This window comes from Dermacentor albipictus, chromosome 1 (genome assembly GCF_038994185.2).
Source record: "Dermacentor albipictus isolate Rhodes 1998 colony chromosome 1, USDA_Dalb.pri_finalv2, whole genome shotgun sequence".
Taxonomy (NCBI): Eukaryota; Metazoa; Arthropoda; class Arachnida; order Ixodida; family Ixodidae; genus Dermacentor; species Dermacentor albipictus.
This window is the reverse complement of record NC_091821.1, coordinates 461,239,542-461,258,527: the sequence shown is the minus strand read 5'-3', so window position 1 is coordinate 461,258,527 and position 18,986 is coordinate 461,239,542. Positions and strand designations below refer to the sequence as shown.

Here is an 18,986-nt window from a genome sequence, read left to right as displayed (position 1 = left end):
GCACAATGGCGTCGAAGCACAAACGCAAACCGCGCGAACGGCGCCGCGGACGCCACATTGATCTAGACGAGGCGACGCCTGGAGTGCCGCACGGAAAGCGCATATTGCTAAACTCGCGGACAACTTTCTGTGGGTATGGAGTACACCGTAGTGGGGCTATGAAGGGAAAGCTACGGGCGCCATTGAGTTTCTGACTATAACACCTAGTGGGAGATCGGGTGACACCGTCTATGGGAGTTCCCTAAGGGGTGCTGTGCCGTCATGAGAATGACGGTATATGTGCCTGCGAGGCTTGTGTTGGCTGGTGTTGTAAGAGGCTTCGTCTAAAATGTGGATACGCCTACAGAAATAACGTGTTAATAAAGTAAAATCTTTATAAAATGTTTCCATTCAAGCATATTACATCTCGTAGGGAAGTTTACTCACTTATAGTGCATAACCAAGCGAAAAAAAAACAAAAAATTACCGACGATTACGTTACTTCCTAATGCGAAATTTGAGCGCAGCAAATAAGCTGTTTCACCTTGTCGATAGATTGAGGCAAAGAAATCGAGCAACACATGTATGCGCTATCACAGAATTTTTTTTTAATTTTTGACACGTATTCCTTTAACAAAGACTCCACTAACAGTTCTTGACAGTCATGAAGGAAGCTTTGTGGTTGGAGAAATAGACTGATATATGTTCGACTTGGTACACCAATGCTTGATTCTCAAAGACGTTCACAAAGACGTTCACAACTGGGCCCTTAATGCCATATTGGCCTCCGCCGTGCATCAGTCGTCGCACTTGCATGAATGGGATTCGCGGAGATACGAGTCTTACACTCACCGCATTAAGTTGTGGAAGGTGCGCTGGCCTCGAGGGATATTTGTAACCGTTTGTTGTCGAAATAACAACCAAAACAAGCGCGAACGAGACCGACCCAACAGAACCAAACGGGCGCGGGCGAGAGCTGTGGCGCGAGCAGACGATAGTACGAAACGAGCGGATCGGCTGAGACCAGACACGAGTGCGCATCGAGCCGTAAGGAGGGTCCGCATGACACCAGCATCGCGCGCGCACGTCACTGAAGGGGCCGCTCTCATTGGTCTCCGCCATTCGCGGCTCGCGTCCTTCGTCTCCCACTCCAGCGAAGGGGGGCGGAGCTGGTTACGAGGCCGACGACAACGACGACAACGACGACGCGAAACCCAGGAACGGACGCCAAAGAGCTGCGCTCTAAAACAGACGACAAACTGTTATAAAGCGAGCTCGAACCTTGTCGTCTGTCCTCAAACTTTAACGGCCCGCTGATACTTTTTACGTTTCATATAATTGTACATGCAATAACGAGTTCTCATAGTTAAACAAAACATGTTTTCGTGTAATAATAAAGCTCGAACAGCTTTTTACGTGCTGTTTTAGTCGAAAATGAATCATTGTGACAGACGCAACAGTGCTTGTCAGGCGCGTATTCGAAGTGTCCTGGCTCACTGAGAAAGATGTCACTACGAATTCCCCTGCAATCCACAGCGTAGCAGCTCCAGATTTCCCTCCAGGTAATATAGTGAGAAACTCTATGACGGGCGCGTGGCTTCTGCGCATGTGTTACTGCGCCAAGTAGTCCGGCAGCATTTGACAGTGCTTTTTGGTTGCTTCGTAACAGACGATGAATCGACTGAGCTCCACATGCGACGGTTTAGCGTTGGCCCAGACGCGGAAGGGAAAAGCCTCAAAATACCTATACGTTTTACACTCAGTGGTGTGTTATGTCTTATTGAACTGTTGCTCGTAAGGCATTTATGTATTCTCTTCCCCAGCCTAAACTAACGTGCATTCAAACGCGGGACTATCTTCAGAAGCGTTCTCACTTGTGCGCGCTTTGCCTCCGTAGCGTTCCCTTCATAGCCACAGAAGGTTGTCCCGAATAAGGGGGCGAACGCGGCGATTCTCTTCTCCACCTGCAGGCACCTTCCTCCTCCGGCGCTCGCTTCCCTCGCGGCTCCAACCAACACCCTCTGAATATTCTTCAAGGCCTCTCCACCGGTCGCATGACGTCACGCCAAGTGACCGTGCCGGCGCTGCGCTTCGCTATCTCAGAGTTGCGCCCGTTTGCACTGCAGTTAGGGTATTGCCGCGCTTAGCTGCCAAGAAGTTCCAAACTGTCTGATACAGTGATTTGTTCATTTTTCTTTCGTGGTTAGCGCAAAAAAAATGAAGCGGAGTAGTTTGTGCATGCCTAATACTGGTTTTTATCTGCTTTATTTATAATTGGTTTCATTATTACAGGACACCTTATATACTGAAAAATATTCCCGATTTGAGCTCCTAATCAAGCTTTTTCCCTTATTAATTTAAACATTTTCACATACTCTGCGACGATACTATATTGAGCATTCTGGAAGTTTATAAAAGGTCTTCTGCTTCGCTGTTAATATTTTACATTCAGATATAATGGCGTGCACTCACTGGAACGTTGAGCTGTCAGAGTTCAACCATGTGTGTTAATGGGGGCAAAATACTATTACGGCCCGCCATATAAGTTGTCTTCGCGTGCACAAGGGAAGCATTGTGTAGCTAGTCCAACCACTGTAATAAGAAACCATGAGACGCCAGCAGTGAAGTGTTCGCAAAAGTATTTTTATTTCGTTAGAAAGAACTTGCATCCACTTTTATTGCATTCACTTTTTCTTCAGCGTTGCTGCTTTGCGGGCTGCCGCCTTCTGCTGCGCATTGTCTTGTATAGTGTCATTTCTTACTTTGCAAAAGTTGCTTAAAACTACATTGGTTGCAACACGAACTACCAAACGCAAGAGAGTTTGTGCACTATGACCATTCTCGCATGTCTCAATGTCTGGTTCTTCCAGGAGAGAAATCGTCTGCGAACTCACAACACCACGCTGATTACCACAGGAGAGAAAATCTTTCGCGTTGGCTCCGAAAGACAATTTCTCTGCAACTAATTTAGTCATCAGTACCATATGCACTGTGCATGGCTGCGGAAATTTCAGCCCTCCTCTCGATAGGTTAACTATCATGGCTGTGTTTTCCGCTTCAATCTCACGGTTTTCAATAACCAGTGTACTGAAGCAAGTGGAGCATGAAAGCTTCTTTAAACCAGCATGAGCAGCGTATCCTGCAATGTAAACAATGGCATCCATATCGGAGTGGGCACGTGCAATATCGTCGTCACTGACAGCCACGGAAAAGTTGCATCCTACAAGTTCTTCACTGATGCCTTCACACTCTGTTTCATCGCGTGGAAATGTCAAAAGTTTTTGAAGACGAAGCTTTTTCTCACATTCGTAGAGTTGACGCACCGAAATATGGTACTGTGCTCCTGCTAGTTGGCGGTAACGGCCAAACCGGTCTTCTAGCGCGTCCGTCTGAAACTTTCCCAACAAGACGTACTTAAAGTGAAGTTCCTCAAAGCAGTACCGCGAGAGTTCAACCAGGCAATAGCACGTCAGTCGCAAAGCACTGTGCGTCTCTTTCGTCAGCGAGCCACTGCTGGCGCCAATTCGTATCCAAGCGTCCAGCCAGTCGACAACTGCACTCAGGAAAGTTAACTGTCTGTCGCCAACAGACGTTACAGGATATTGCATGCTGTCCCTAAGCCTGTGGCCTTTGCAAGGGTCTTTAACGTTGACTATTCGCCACCATGTGAGGATAATGTCAATGAAAAGAGCGGTCGACTCAGCTTGAGCAATCTTCAATGCGGAACCATGTGTTCTAAGTGCATTTGACACGAACTCATTCATGAGATCCAGGACGAGTTTCACATTTTGGCGCTCCAAAGAGGTGGGATTCACGGCTTTTGCGTTGAATCTATAGCCAGCCTTCACAAGCGATGATTTCTCTGCAGAATAAAGCTGCCGCACAGCTGCAAAAGAAGCAGCTTTCATACGAGGAGGCCCTTCAGGCATGGTTCCATTCAAGTCCATTTCAGGGAAGTAGAGACATCTTCCGTGATTTTTTTGGTTGATCCAATTGTTCCGGACGCACTTCAGCAGATGCACAGGATCTACAACGTAGAAGAGAGGACGAGCGTTGTCTGCTGGATGGGGATAAACAATGCTCAGTTGAGGGCTTGCAGCAAATAAGGACATCATCTTGCGGTTCAGAGCATTGTTGTCTGTTACTACAGCGATAACTTTAAGGCCCATTTTCTCAACACTTAAGATTATGTTCTTGGCATGCGCGTGCAAAATTTCTGCGCTCATTTTGCTCACAGGCAGTATGTGAATGACATCCTTATTTGCAGAAAGGAGCGACTGTACCATGAACACATGAGCTGTTGTGGCGGGTTCTGTGGAATTAACCGATGATCCTACTATTGTGCCCCCTTTGTAGTCAAAGTACGGTTTTATGTGGATCTCATCAATCATCAGGGTGGCGGTCTTTTCATGGTCTTGCATTGACTTCACTCGTTCTCGAATGTAGGAAAGGTAGTGCGTTTGCTTTTGCTCTAGAAGAGGGTCAGCTTTGTAATTTGAGCAAACACGCCGGAGTGTGGAAGGATGGGGCAAGATAATTCTTGATGCAGCTCTTGTGAAGTGATAAGCATGAGGAGAAATTGAATTCATAATACTTGCGAATACCAATAGTTCTGGACTATACACACGCTGCTTCGCAAGAAGTGTTATCTGCTCACCCAGAAATTTCAACAAAGCAGAGTGTTCTTTCGGCGTATCACTGTCCTCAATGACGTCTGCAAGAAGTGAACTGACTAAGTGCAATACTTTAGTTTCCTTCGAATCTGTCATCACTCCAGGTATATCATGGAAGTGTTTCTCAATCTCCTCTAGCAACAAGGACAGACTGGAGGAGTCACATACTTGAATTGGCACAGTGCTACCCCAAGGAAGCGACTGAAGCTTCACTCCGTTCAGGAAAACGGAAAGTGATAGATCTGGGAGAACTACCAAGGCGCATTTCACATTAGGTGAAGGATCGTTCTCAATGAGAAGAAACATAACGCGCTTTTCATCGACAGAAATAGTCCAAAACGTTGTGTTGCAAATCCCAGACAGCTTAGCTTTCAGTTCCTCGTATGATGAAATTTTGCTTCTTTTGTGTTCTAGTTCATTAGATTCAAGGGATCTTCTAATAGCCTCCTGCAGCGCAGTATTTTCCCTTCTTGCTTTTTTGGTGTCTGGCGATTCACTGCGTGCTGGCGTTGAGGAAAAATATTTTGGACAGTTTGGGAACAGAGAAGGCACAACATCCTTCTTCAACTGCAGTCTATCACGCTTCACCTCTATTGTTCTTCCTGTCTGTTCATCTTGATGAGACAACGTCATGATGAAGTCATCTGTGTGGAAGTGCAGTTCACATACCTGCGTGAGAAAATGAAATGAGGGAAGGCCATTCGTCAGAACTGTCTATTGCATAAAACGCTCAGTAAAAAGCATCTTAAGAGCGTGGATATTTTCCACATTTTCCACGCAAACAGACAAACATTGTAGCACGCAGAAGTGACGCAATTTATACTAAGGGCGATAATCTAGGTATAAGAGCTAAAATGTGAGAATGAAGTTCGTTCGAGCGTCCGTAAAGACGTTATTATTCCTGTACAGATGTACGCACAGTCTAGCGCTCATCCGCGGAAATAAATGCCTGCTGTCCAATCCGTACTTTATTTAAAATGCTCTTACTGCCTACGAAGGGTACTTTCCATTCTTGGAGTCACAGTCCATACAATAGCAAAAGCTCATCACTACAAAAAATTACCTGAAGCAAAGCTTCAGTGCCTTACCCTCGAATGCGCTGTAGGTGTGAAATCCTTCCGTGGAATGGCTCGCAACCATGCTTTCTTCAGTGCTTCGTCTCTTGGAAAGCAGTAAACACGCACTTTTGGGCCATTGTCATAGTTTCCACGGCACCCGGGAACACAGCACCGGCCCATATTTCACAAAGTTACACTCGCCGCAACAAGGCAGGCATTCAGCGATGAACTCCGGGTGAACTTTCCATTCCTACGATAGTACACGTATACAGGCCACAAAGGAACAGCCACACGGAAAAGATACTGCTGACGTTGCAGAGGTTGTCTAAGTAAACACCAGTAAACACAACAAAACACTTGTATTGCATTAGGACCGTTGCACGGCGAAGAGGTGGCAGCGACTGACTGACGCCGCTGACGCTGCTAGCGAGTCAACTGAACTAGACGCTGGATGAGACGCCGGCTGCGCTCAAGTTCACTTGCGCGCGCTCCACGCGCGTTCGTGGCGAACGCGGGAACAGGGATGGCGTCGGCATTGGCGTTTGTGCTGTCTCTTGCGGGAATGGCCATGCCGGTCGAGCAGCCGGACACATGGTGTGACGTAGCGCGTGTGGAAAGGAGGGTCAGGAGAGGCCTGAAGAATATTCAGAGGGTGTTGCTCCAACATCTCCGCTCCAGCAACGCGCAAAAAATTGCTGGAGCGGTGATGACGTCTCAAAATTGAAGCTGGACTCCCGCAATCTTACCGTAAGCGTGAAAAAAAGTGTTAGCGAGTAGCGAGGATTATACGAAGCGCTTTATTCCTACTCCGTGCTATTTAAGATGGTTAGTTTTGTCGTGCAGATATTGTTCGACAACTTTGTTTCTGTCACTGGTTTGAGAGAGATGCCTAACGTCCTGTCGAACTTTATGGCACATGAGGATCAATACACAGCCAAAGGTAACATTTTAGCCAGAAACCATGAGCTTTTATTTTCCAATTGGGCTAACATATAAAATAACTGAGCGAAATGAAAATAAAGAATGAAATTGGCTGTGATCGGATTTTAACGGTCGCGGCCCTCTTTTCAGGGCAAAAGTATCGCCAAACTCTAGCTCACCTATGCTAGTAACAAAATCTGGGGTCTGCCACTCCCTCAATTTTCCTTCTCCCGCTGGGGAGAATGGACGGGGAGAAAAAGTTTTGATGATGATGATGATGATGATGATGATGATGATGATGTACGAAGGTGATTAGAAAAGGATGAACAGGATGACAACATGATGAGTAGGAGGGGCGTATATGCAAGTCCACTACGTTACAACGTTCCTAAAGCCGTGCGTCTAACCCAGTGGCCTATGTAAAGGCTATAGCTGCACTTGTAATCAAGGCTTCGCTGTTTGCATAAGATGAAAGTCCGAAAAGAAACTCGTATGATATAGCTGCCTCTTAACGACATGTGCTATGGAAGAGACGCGTTCCTGTTGTTCTTGCGCGTAGGAAGCTGGTCAGTGGAAAATATGTGAGCAAGTATTTCTGATACCTGACAGTGTTCACAATCTCGGCTAGTGTCATAACAACCTATCAGGCGTGTATACCGCCTGGTGAATGCGACACCAAGGTGAATACGGTGCAACATGCTTGTTTGCCGTCTTTCTTGCCTGTGAACATTTCATTTCCGCATACCACTTATACAATCGCGTGTGTCGTCTACGTGGTTTGGGTCCAGTGCTCTAATGTATAGTTGCGTGTTACGTAATGAAGCAGGCCCTTCATGTATGTTCGGAAGAATATGCAATGCGTACTTCAAAAAGATTACTTATCGCTGTTTTTGCTTCAGCGTCTGCCCGTTCATTCCCGATCACGCCACAGTGTGCAGGTATCCACTGAAAGGCGATATTGTGGCCATTTCTATTTGCAAGGTACAGAAGCTTTCTCGTTTCTAGAGCTCAGGAATAATGAGCAGGACGTCTCAGGACGCAGTCAATGGTTTAAAAAGTTGGCATTTAGCATCGCAGAATATCGTCCATGCCCGAGGAAGCTCCTTGTAGAGAGATCGAAGTGCATCCGAGGTTGCAACAAGTTCTGCGGCAGTTGATGTTGACCTAAGATCTAGCTTAAACCATCGAACTATTATCACTCGTCGGATGACAAAGGCTGCATTGGAGGAATATGGCGTGACACACCCATCAGTATACCGGTGCGCACTACTTTCGTGCACTGCATAAATGGGAAACAGGGTAAGTTGCTTGAGGCCATTGGATGGAAGGGATGACTTCTTTTATGCGAAGCATATTACGAGAGCTCAACCCAGCTTCTCAGGCGCGGCGGTGTCGCCTTCAATACCACGTGACACCGTGACGTCACGACAGAGGAGAAATGGGGCTCCAACTCGCGCCATCGCTCGCGGCGTCGCGGTGGTATATAAGCAGCTGCGCTTGCCTCTGCTAGACACTCACGAGGTGAGACGCCTCCTGGAGTCAGAGCTGCTCGTTGAAATGAGACGCGAAGGTTGCGGCGTGCTACAGAGACTGATTTTCTAGGTGGCTTTGGCTCAACTCTTGCAAGATGGACTGGGTGGGAATCGAACCAGGGTCTCCGGAGTGTGAGACGGAGACGCTACCACTGAGCCACGAGTACGATGCTTCAAAGCGGTACAAAAGCGCCTCTAGTGAATGCGGTGTTGCCTTAGAAACGAGCTGTTTCTAAGGCTCAGGCGTGCGTCGCTTGCTCAGGCGCACATTCCGTTGCCGCGTCGAACGCTGCGTTGCTCGACGCTCACCGCGTCCAATGCGGGGCGCGTAGTCGCTCCGCTGTAGCCCATTGTCTTACACCCCTAGGCGGGTCGATGGGAACGCTGTCGCGTTCCACTCTTGAAGGCGAAGCAGAGTAACGCATGAGTTGTTTCTTCGTCTAGCCAAACCAAATATAACCAAGCAACAGCAGTTCACCAGGCTGAACAGTGGTTCAACAACTAAAATAAAGGCTAGTATGCTTCGCATCCTGGGCTTAACCTTAGCTGAGCCACAGCCATTTTTTTTCTTATTCTATAGGGATCTGCAGTGTAGGCAAAAGTTTACACTGGACTGAAGGAGGTGTTCTCGGAATGCTGCCAGGAGGGAGTCTCGATGGTAAAATATTCGGATAGAGCGATGTAGTCCTTGAAAAGCTGCAATCAGGGTGGGTGGCAGCGAGCGATGATAAATGACGGTCCCTGTGTAGGGCCAACAAGCGAAGGTGCACTCGAAGTGGCTCGCAGAGCAAGTATACATCGAGAGTACAAGCACAAGCTTCCACTGTTGTGCTACTGGTTGGCGAGCAGCGTTGCAGGACAAAGCTTGTGCACAATGCTTGAGCTTGAATGCTCTCCAACGTGTCCACGCAACGAAGTCGCATGCGTTAACTTAGCAAGGAAGACATTGCATTCAATATGTTGGGGACATTTATTTTGAAGACGCGAGCTTCTCAATTACATTAATGACGGGATGTCTGAATTTATCTTAACTCACTGAGTATACCGTGCAAGGATGTAATTAAAAGTACATACGGCCTGTAACAACACCAGCTCTATCTACTATAAGGTCAAGGAATCGTCACGGAGCTTTTGCTGCTTTGCTGTACGTAAGGAAATAAGTCTGAATGCAAAATTTTGTCCGTTTTTTTCTGCTGTTTGTTATTATCATGAAATTTGTGTTTACGAGAGCTTGGCATCATGAGTCACATGCTCTAGTCCGTCTAAAAAGGGCAAGCAGCTCGCAGAAATGATACGCGGGCTTGAAGAAACAAACAAGTGAGATAGACTATTAAGGAAAAATGCGAATACTTCAAATTCACTAACACGTAGTTCCCGTAAAGTTCAAAGTAGCCATTGTACGTCTAGGCAAACATAAGTGCCACTGCAAGTGATGTAAATTAAGATTACAGAGCAGCCACATGGAGTTCACTGGCATTTCAAGGAAGCACAGCCTGCGATACGACATATACAAGGTCACACCACAGTTTGCAACAAGATCAAGAAACAGTTCCTCGAAACCTTAAACTGGCAGCCCCAGCGACATTTTCACAAAACATAAATCATGCAGTACATGGTGTTCTTTTCAAATTTCTCCATTCGTGTAAAGTTGTGCTTTTTTGTCCACCATGCATCCAAACAACGAAAATGTGGTTCCCACTTTTCCCAAACACTGATCCCAGGTAAGCTGCATTTAGGCCGTCGTACCACTGTCGTCATGCTGCAGTTGTGCCGGCATCGGTGTGGCCTCCATGTCGTCTGTTCGACTTCGTCGGGGCCATTGTTACCTCTCAATGTTGCCGTCGTACTGTCGTCGTGCTACCACCATCGACGTTTTTGTCACCGTTATCGTAGCCGCCCTTTTCTTAGGTGTCGATCCAGCTACCACTGTTTCAAGCAGACCTTGTCGCTTCACTCCGAGCAGGCACTTGCTGTTGCGTTGAAACCACATTACATTTGTAAGGCATTTTGGGGGAATGCTGACCTTTAAGTGGCCTCCCAGAGGCCGCAGCCCTCGCTGGCGCAGTCTCTCCGTAGTTCAAAACGAGAAACCTATAATGACTGGCAGACATCGAACCGCAAGCTCTTTTACTGGAGTCTATCGCGTTGTTGGAGCATTAAGGAATATTCCATTATACTAATTACCTTCTAGGCCTTGAGGCATTAGCTAATGCTTTTTGTGCTCATTTATTTAGTATAAAAATAAAGGCGTTTATTTAGTCATTGTGTGAGATGCCGTACAACTGTTCCCCTTGGTTTACGATCTATTGCTTATACTCAAGATGTACTCCTTGCAAACACATTGACCTAGTGTAGCGAGAAGGAACGTAGGGCTACGTTGACGTATCATTTCTTCACCTGTGTTCGTTGTTTTGAAAAGCATCCTTTGCCAACTAAGTATCGAAGAATTGACCACTTCCACTGTACTTGTTTTTTTATAGATAAAACACGACAGTAGAGTCTACGTTTCTCTAAGTATTTTGCTTTGTCTGCATAGAACACGATGGTAGTGCAGCCATCTCCTTTATATCTCGCTATGTTAAATTAAAGTTAAATTATGGGGTTTTACGTGCCACAACCACGATCTAATTATGAGGCACGCCGCACTACGGGACTCCAGATTAATCCTTACCACCTGGGCTTCCTTAACGTGCACCTAAATCTAAGTAAAGTGGCATCTTTGCATTTGCCCCTAGCAAACTGCGGTCGCCGAGGCCGGTATTTGATCCCGCGACCTTGTGCTTAAGTGCGCAACACCGAAGCCACTAAGCAACGACAGCGGGTTCTCGCTCTGTAGCAGAGTCTGCGTAGTCCATAGTACTGCCTACCCACATGAAAAGTGGTTGTGAATTTCCAGCTGTAAACAGGTTTCCAACCAGATTTTCAACTGGATTTAGCTCCTCCAGCTGGAAATAACTGGAAATGGCACTTTATAGTTTTGATAGCAAAACCATGTTTTTTTTTTCTTTCTTTTTTGTTTTTGCTCCGGCATGTTGTATGCACGCTTGCAACATTACTCATTGTAATGTAACGATTGGTGAAAGTTGGCAGTCTTTCTTCACGCCCTAGATGTTTGCGAATACTGGAACGTCTAGATTTCAGCAAAGTTAGTCATCTGTTTGTGAAAAAATTCACGCCTACTTTAGGAAAGGCTCGCAGTGCGCTTCGACAATACACGCAATTATCTTGTGCTTTGCGCTACAGACTTCCTTATATACAGGCCGTAGAACTCCGGAGTAGTTGAGAACGTTGGCTGTCTGAGCTCCTGCTAGGATGCCGACATAGACGCGTTACAGAAATTTGTGTTTACAATGCCAAGGGTAGAGAGAGAGCGAGAGAGATCGAGAGAAAAAGAAAACGACGTAATGCGCTCTTTTCTGGAGTAAAGAACATCGGCGGCGGCAGCCCTGCGGCATCAGCTGCACAAAGACGCTTCTGGGGCGCTATAACTACAGCGCGTACGCTTTTACCGCCGCTGCCACCGCCTGCCGATGTGAAACAGGTCCGTTGTGTACGAACCCGCCGATCGCGGTGTGCTGGGAATCAGCTCCGTTTCTTCTTTTCTTATCTCTCTCTTCTGCAAACCGAAAGCAGTCGGCCCGTTCATTACACGTCGTTCCTTGGCCGCGGAACAGGCGCACGGAGGCATAATCTTCCAGCGCCGTCAGCGAGGCACTCCGACCGCTCAGCGTCGACGGCACGCCGCCACTGATACATGTTACGCCCCCTCACGAATACGACGCCGACAAGCTACGCTCGCATAGCACGCAAACACAACGAACACACGCGCGGATGCGCACCACTGCCGTGCCGGCAGCGCCGACAGAAACGTGACCGTAAACCCCCCTCCCTTCTACTCACCCGAGCGCACGGCAGGAAGACGCGTGCAACGCCGATGGGCGTCGATTGAATAAGCCACGCGAGCGAGCGGTCGACGTAACGTTGCGTCGGAGGCAGCAACAGCCGCCTATATAGCACGCCTGACCTTTTCCTGCCATCCCAACGCGGATGAATGGCGCACGCAGAGGTTATAGTGGAGAAGGTATTGGATCGCTTCGATTCCATAGTTGCGGAGATGCTGCTTGAATATGGCCCGTTCGAGCTTAATGAGAGACTGCTATACGACGGAAAGAACACAGCGGGCAAATATGGTTCCACGACCGCGGAAAGAAATGGGCGGGTATTACGCGGTCGTGAAGGTCGGTGCTGACCGGGTTGCGCCCGCAAAGAGGGTCGCTTTTTTTGTGCACCGCCTTAGCGATCATGCGCACGCTCGTAACCGGGTTTTTTCGTGGTCCTAAATTGATGAGCGCTGTGTGTATGGTCGTGAGTGTGTTAGGAGGAGGTGTCTCAATGCGGGGCATTTCTTGCGGCTTCCAAGTACCGGTTTCGGATTGCGCGGCGCGACCGTAACTGCGAATTTAATGTACACGTTCGCCGCCCTGAGAAAAAGCCAGGAGGTAACGAGTGACAATCATATTGTTTATGGTTTTACCGGCTATTTCAGGGTCCGATGAGAGGCACTGTTTGGAATTATTTCGTTTTTCATCTTATCTAACCCATATCGCGGGTATGTGCTTCCGAGGATCTGCCAGCGTCGCGGCGAGCCGTCACTCGAGGAAATAATGAAGCAAAAGGAAACGTTTAACGCTACTGGCGTTTTCTCCGGCCGCAACTCGTTCCTCGAGCATACAGACCTGCTGACTACGTACCGAATCCCTTTCCTGGTCCCTAGATCAGTCTAAACAAAGAAATTTGAAGTAACAAAGCAAGAGCGATACGCGTGATTGTTGAATAGAGGGTGACATAAGGGTTGTGTTGGGCAATAAAAATTAGTAAAAGTAAAATAATTAAAATAGGAAACTAAGCCCTGCCTGCTGCACCGAAGTATTGCAGGCTGCCAAATTAGAAAAATAAATGAAAATGACGTGGTCAAATAATTTTGTATAGAAAAAAATGGGGGGGGAGAGTCTACCACAAGGGGAACCACGGCCAAGGGAACGGATGGTTGCGGGATTTATTATTCATGAATACAATACATATTATCAACATTGTCTGTCTTGACGTACAATTGCTCTTCTTCTGTTCCGTAAATTGCATGCATACTTATACAATGTTAATTTCTTTGTTGTCTTTTCTTGACTTACAATATTTTCTTTTTCGTCGTCAATTGCTTGTGTCCTCTTGTCTTGCCGGTTATCTTCTGTCCGTCGTGTCTTGTCGTTATCTTCTTTCTTCTGGCGTCTTCTTTCCAGGGTGAAATACAAATTTTGCTTTTTTTTTCTCTCTCTACCGGTTTCCACAGCCTACAGAAGTCCAGATTGTTTTTACTGCTGAATTAAATGATACCGATTGTAAAACCTAATATCTGAACTAATTCCTTCACTGCCTTTTTTATTTTATTTATTTTTTTTTCTTTTCCTCAAAGTATTTAGTTTGGTTTGTTATATGATATAACTATGTACTATGTATATATATATATATATCATATAGATTTGACATGTCTACTCATGTGTACATTTCGCATGTACGTACTCGTACTACGCTTATATATGTTTTCTGATTTTTTTTTATTACTATTATTTTCTTGCGTTCTTCATTTATTTTCTCTGTTGTTGAATAATAACTACTAGTTTAAGTGTTAATGTGCCATAGTTCTAAGAGAACTGGGAAGGTCGGATTTGGAGGAGATTAATTTGTTTATTACAGCACAATGAAGTATGGAGTATGGGCACTCCGCCCAAAGGGTTAATTCTGCCCTGTGACTTTACCTCCCTCCATCCAGTTTGGTAGACCATTGAGAAGGCAGTTGAACTCATTGGCATTCAGTTCTGACATTAGTCAACTGTTTATATGGGATGGTTTAGTTTCTGTGAGCCTCTCTTTACTCAGGTGGTAGCCGTGGCCGTCTTACCTTTTCAATTGAGGACTCAACAGTTGGTGTTCATCTGAGTTCGGTGCTAACCAACGCCGTCATACCGAAAGATGCAGTTGATGTTTTCTGCTTCGGTGGTAGCGTTGGTCGTCTTACCGATGATGTCAGATCTGTTTTCCTTTTCGTTCCGTTTTGAAAACTTTCATATAATCTTTTTCATTCCTGTATATGCCTTTACTTCGGTGGTGGCCGCAGCCGTCTTACCGTTTCAAGGTATCAGGGTTGTTGACTGTTCGGTGGTAGCCGAGCCGTCTTACCGAGTAGAGAATTATTCCTCGGTGATAGCTTGGCCGTCATACCGAAGATGTCAGGTGATGGTTCCATTTTTTTTTCTGCCTGAATGATTGGTCTGAAGTATGGTTGTTTATTAGGATGGGAGGTTGATTTTAACTTGAAAATATGTCCTTTTGGACTTTTATTGGGCTTTTATCGCTTACATGTGCTAAGTGCTTTTAGTCTATTTGTTTATTTTCTAGATTTTTTGTTCTTAACCAATAATATATTCGGTTTATTTATTTATTTATTTTATTTGGTTTTACAAACCAACTAAACCATTTTTTTTAGATTTTACTATTTATCTCTTCTACCATCTCCTCCAAAATACCAAGTGCTTCCCCATCCCCTAGAATTTCCACTTTTTTCTTGCTGTATTCATGTCCAAATTTCATTTTTAATTTATCGCGGTAATTCCTAGTTATTTCGCATTTCTCTAAGTAATGTTCGAAGGAGTTTGCCTCCTCTCCGCAAGTACATGTTCTATTTTGTCTAATTCTGAACCTCTGGAGGTGGTGTGGAAACCGGCCATGGCCTGTCATGAATTGTGAACTATTATGATTTGCCAAAAATAAGGTTGGAATTTCCGTAATATTTTTGATCCATTCCTTAATATAGCTTTTATAAAGGTTGGGTTCTTGATTCCATACAATATTCCATTTTATATATATTTGTTTATATAACTGACTATTAATAAACTTTTTGGATATGGGGAGATCTATTTCTTCCCCGTATCGGATGGCTTTTTTAGCTAGGTCGTCTGCATATTCATTTCCAATATTTCCACTATGTCCTTTTATAAACGTTAATATTATTTTATGGTTCTTGTTTACTTTTCTAATTGTTTCTTTAATTTGGTATATATATGGGTTTAAGTTGTCTGGGTTGCTAATTCCCTGCAATGTAGATAGACTATCGGTTAAAATTTGATAGCTAGCTGAGTTATTCTGGAGAGTTATATATTCTAATGCTTTTGTAATAGCTACTGCTTCTGCTTCGAAATTATTGCTGTAATTTGGCAAGGAGTATTGCTTAGTGTCTATTATTTTTCCTGATTTTATGACTACGAAAGCTGATCCAGCTCCGTGTTCATTAGAGGAACCATCTGTAAAAATATCATATTCGGCCTCTTGAGTTGGATTCTTATTAAAGCAGAATTTATCTTTCTTAGTGGGATGAGTTTCCCATTTATCGATTTTGTGTGTTATTTTGGTACGATCGAATACTTTATTGTTCCAAAGAAATTCTTTTCCATTGTTGATAATCTTGTGCATTTCTATTTCCTTTTCTATTTTTAAATGAACTGGTGGCAAATTTGCTAAAACATTTAATGCATTATTGGATACAGTTTTGTACGCCTTAGTTATTGATAATAAGGGTTTTCTTTGTGTTGATTTTAATCTTTTAAGAAGATTGTTGGTGCATTTGTACCATACTGGTGCTGCGTATGTTATTATTCTTTCGGTTCCTCTTACATATATTTCGCGAAGTTGTTTGTTTTTAATTCCTCTATTATTGCCTGTAAACTTATTTAAACCCATTGTTAGGTTAGTTAGCTTCTCTTTTATATAATCTAAATGTGGTATGAAAGAAAGTTTTTCATCTATTATTAATCCCAATATTTTCATTTGTTGCACCATTTTGATTTTTTCATTTCCTAACTTAAGTATTGGAGGACTTTTTGAATACTTTCCTTTTAATATCATGAATTCCGTTTTTGCCGTATTGAATTCTATGTTTTTCTGTTTACCCCATTCATGTATTATGTTTAAAGTTTCGGTTGCTTTATCTTGAAGATTTCTTTTGGATGTTCCTTTTATTATAATGGTTAAATCATCCGCGAATGCTTGGACATACGTTTTTGCTGGATACTTTTTTACTAAAATATCAGTCATCATTATTGTCCAAAATAATGGACTTAAAGGGGATCCTTGTGGTGATCCTTTTTTTAAATTGTATGTCTTTTCTATGTCTCCATTTTTATATAATATTCTTCGATTCGTCATTACAGCTCTGATTAATTTTATTAGGTTATTTGGACATTCGTTTTCTTCTAAGTATTTTAAAATTTCATCTTTATTAATAGTATTAAATGCGTTTTTAATATCAATTGATATTATTAATGCTACTTCTTTGTCCAAAATAGTTTGATCTAACTTTTTCTTGATATTTTCTAATGCCTGTGTTGTTGATGTTGCATGTTTAAAACCATATTGGTTTATAAGGAATAATCCTTTCTTGTTTAGAAAATAGTATAAGCGATCTTTAAGTAATTTCTCTAGAATTTTACCAAATATTGAATTTATTGCTATTGGTCGAAAATCTGACGGAGTAAGTTGGTTTTTCTTTTTTGGAATTAATATTATTTTCGATATTTTCCAACTTGTTGGAAAGTGCCCTGTCTTCAAGCAGCTATTGAAGATATTTACAAAGAATGTACTCGTGTTTTGATAAATGAATTGAATAATTTCTGTTGTTAAATTATCTGGACCTGGGGAAACATCTTTCTTCAAATTTCTGACAACCGATGCTACCTCCTGTTGAGTAAATTCCACATCGTCATCCTCGTTGTTGTATGTTTCGACTTGGGCGTTTGACATTTCTGTCTCTTTTTCCATTGAGATTGCGTATAAGTTGTTTAAAATATATTCAATTGTTTCACTTAAGGAGTTGGTTGTTGTCTTATCATCTTTCTCCATGCTTTTTATTATGACTGGTTGTTTTATTTGATTTCTTGCGATTTTGTAACCTATGTTGAATGGGTTTTTCGTTATTTTTGATAAAAAATCGTCCCAATTTTTCTTTTTTGCAATTCCTATATTTTCTACATATGCTTGGTGTTCCTTGTAATATTGTTCTTTAAAACTTTCTCTGATTTCTCCTCTACTTTTTTTAAATCGTCTTTTCATTGCTCTTACTTTTTTCCTTTGTATCTCCAACTCCATGTTCCACCAACTTTTTCCTTGTTTTTTCTCTTTCGTTATACGTTTTTCGTATTTTTTGTACAATTCTTCAAGGGTGGCATAGAATTTACTTATTATTTCTTCTATGTCTTTTGGGTTATGAAGACATTGGGATTCTTTTTCCCAGTTTATCTTGATTAGATCAGTAATTGCTTTTTGCTTGCCAGTTTTAGTTAATTTGTACATTGCTGATGTTGACTCTTGAAATAATTCTATTCTTATTAATTTGTGATCGCTATAAGATGGGTCTTTTAAGATTTTCCAACTTTTTGATTCGTTACACAGATTGTTCGATATGATGAACAAATCTATCCAACTTTTCCCATTCTTTGTTTCAAATGTGGGATCACTATCTTTATCATTTAATAATGTTAAGTTATTCCTTATAATAAATTCTGTTACACTTTCTCCTTTTTTATCTAGAATATCGCCTCCCCAAATCTGGCTCTTGGCATTAAAATCTCCTGCTATAATTATATTTTCCGTTTGAGCTTTTTGTATAATGTTATCAATGTTAATTAATAGTCTCTCAATGTTGCTTTTAGGTGGGGAATAACAGTTAATTAATAATATTTCTTTATTTTTGAATTTTACAACTACTGCTATTAATTCTTCTTCTATTCGCAAAGGGAAAATGCTTATCATATTAGAATGAATTATTATACCTGTTTTTGGATTTTCATTATGTGCTATAATTCTATCCTTTATTGGAAAAGGTATTATTTTTCCTTTTAAATGATATGGTTCTTGTACCAATGAAATATGATGCTGTTTTTCTTGTTGTAAACTATTAAGATTCTGATTTGCTTTAAATGCTCGTCCTAAGTTAATTTGTACTATTTGAAGTTTACTGTTAGGGTTTTGCTTCTGATTAGCCATTTTGATTGAACTCACAGAGAAAATATGCTTTAAAGATAGCTGTGTTAAGTTTGATTGAGTATTTTATACTCGTGCCAACAGTAGTTGGCTAATAATTCTTCCGCGTTCTTGCTCTACCCTTTTTTTGTAGGTAGGGCAGTTGCGTGACATCATAGAGTGGTCTGCCTGCTCGGCAAATCCCTCTGCATTACAAACACAACATTCATACTCACCATTTCTACATGCACTGTGATGGTGCCTTCCTCCGCATTCTGTGCATTTAGCTGCCTTGGCTTGACACCACTGCTGTGTGTGGCCGTAATTGGCACAGTAGGTACATCTCGGGATGAATGTGTTATCAAAAAGTAAACATCTGTTCCATCCTATGTTTATATGGCTTCTGTCTTTCAACTGCTCCCATGGCTTTAATTCCATTGCTAGTATGGCTGTCTTGCCCTGTTTCCCTTTCCAAGTATTAATCACCTGTATTTCTTCCTCGGTACACTGGAGCCCATTTTGTTCGATAATTTTCTTTGCTATTTCTCCTTTTTCCAGCTCCTCATCAATTCCAACAACCTTCATTTCTAATCTCTTTTGTTTAGGTTGTTTGGTGGTAAGTTTGGTGCCCATCAATGGATCGTTGGCAATGTAGTCTTTTAGTCTGTCAAGACCTGTTTTTGAGGAGGATGTGATGACCACTCCTTCTTTTCCCGGTCTCATTTCAGGTTCCTGCACTCCCAACTCATGGGGGTTGA

At 43.1% G+C, this 18,986-nt stretch overlaps 1 protein-coding gene across 1 annotated transcript; it reads right to left on the bottom strand.

Moving 5' to 3' along the window:
* Positions 1-9,384: 9,384 nt before the first annotated feature.
* On the bottom strand, positions 9,385-15,951 carry LOC135902825 (uncharacterized). The gene is made up of 3 exons (XM_070531395.1): positions 15,683-15,951; positions 15,099-15,418; positions 9,385-9,425 (listed from the first exon to the last, which is right to left on the bottom strand). Exons 1-3 carry the CDS (start codon positions 15,949-15,951, stop codon positions 9,385-9,387), a joined length of 630 nt encoding a protein of 209 aa, XP_070387496.1.
* Between the last annotated feature and the right edge of the window lie 3,035 nt (positions 15,952-18,986).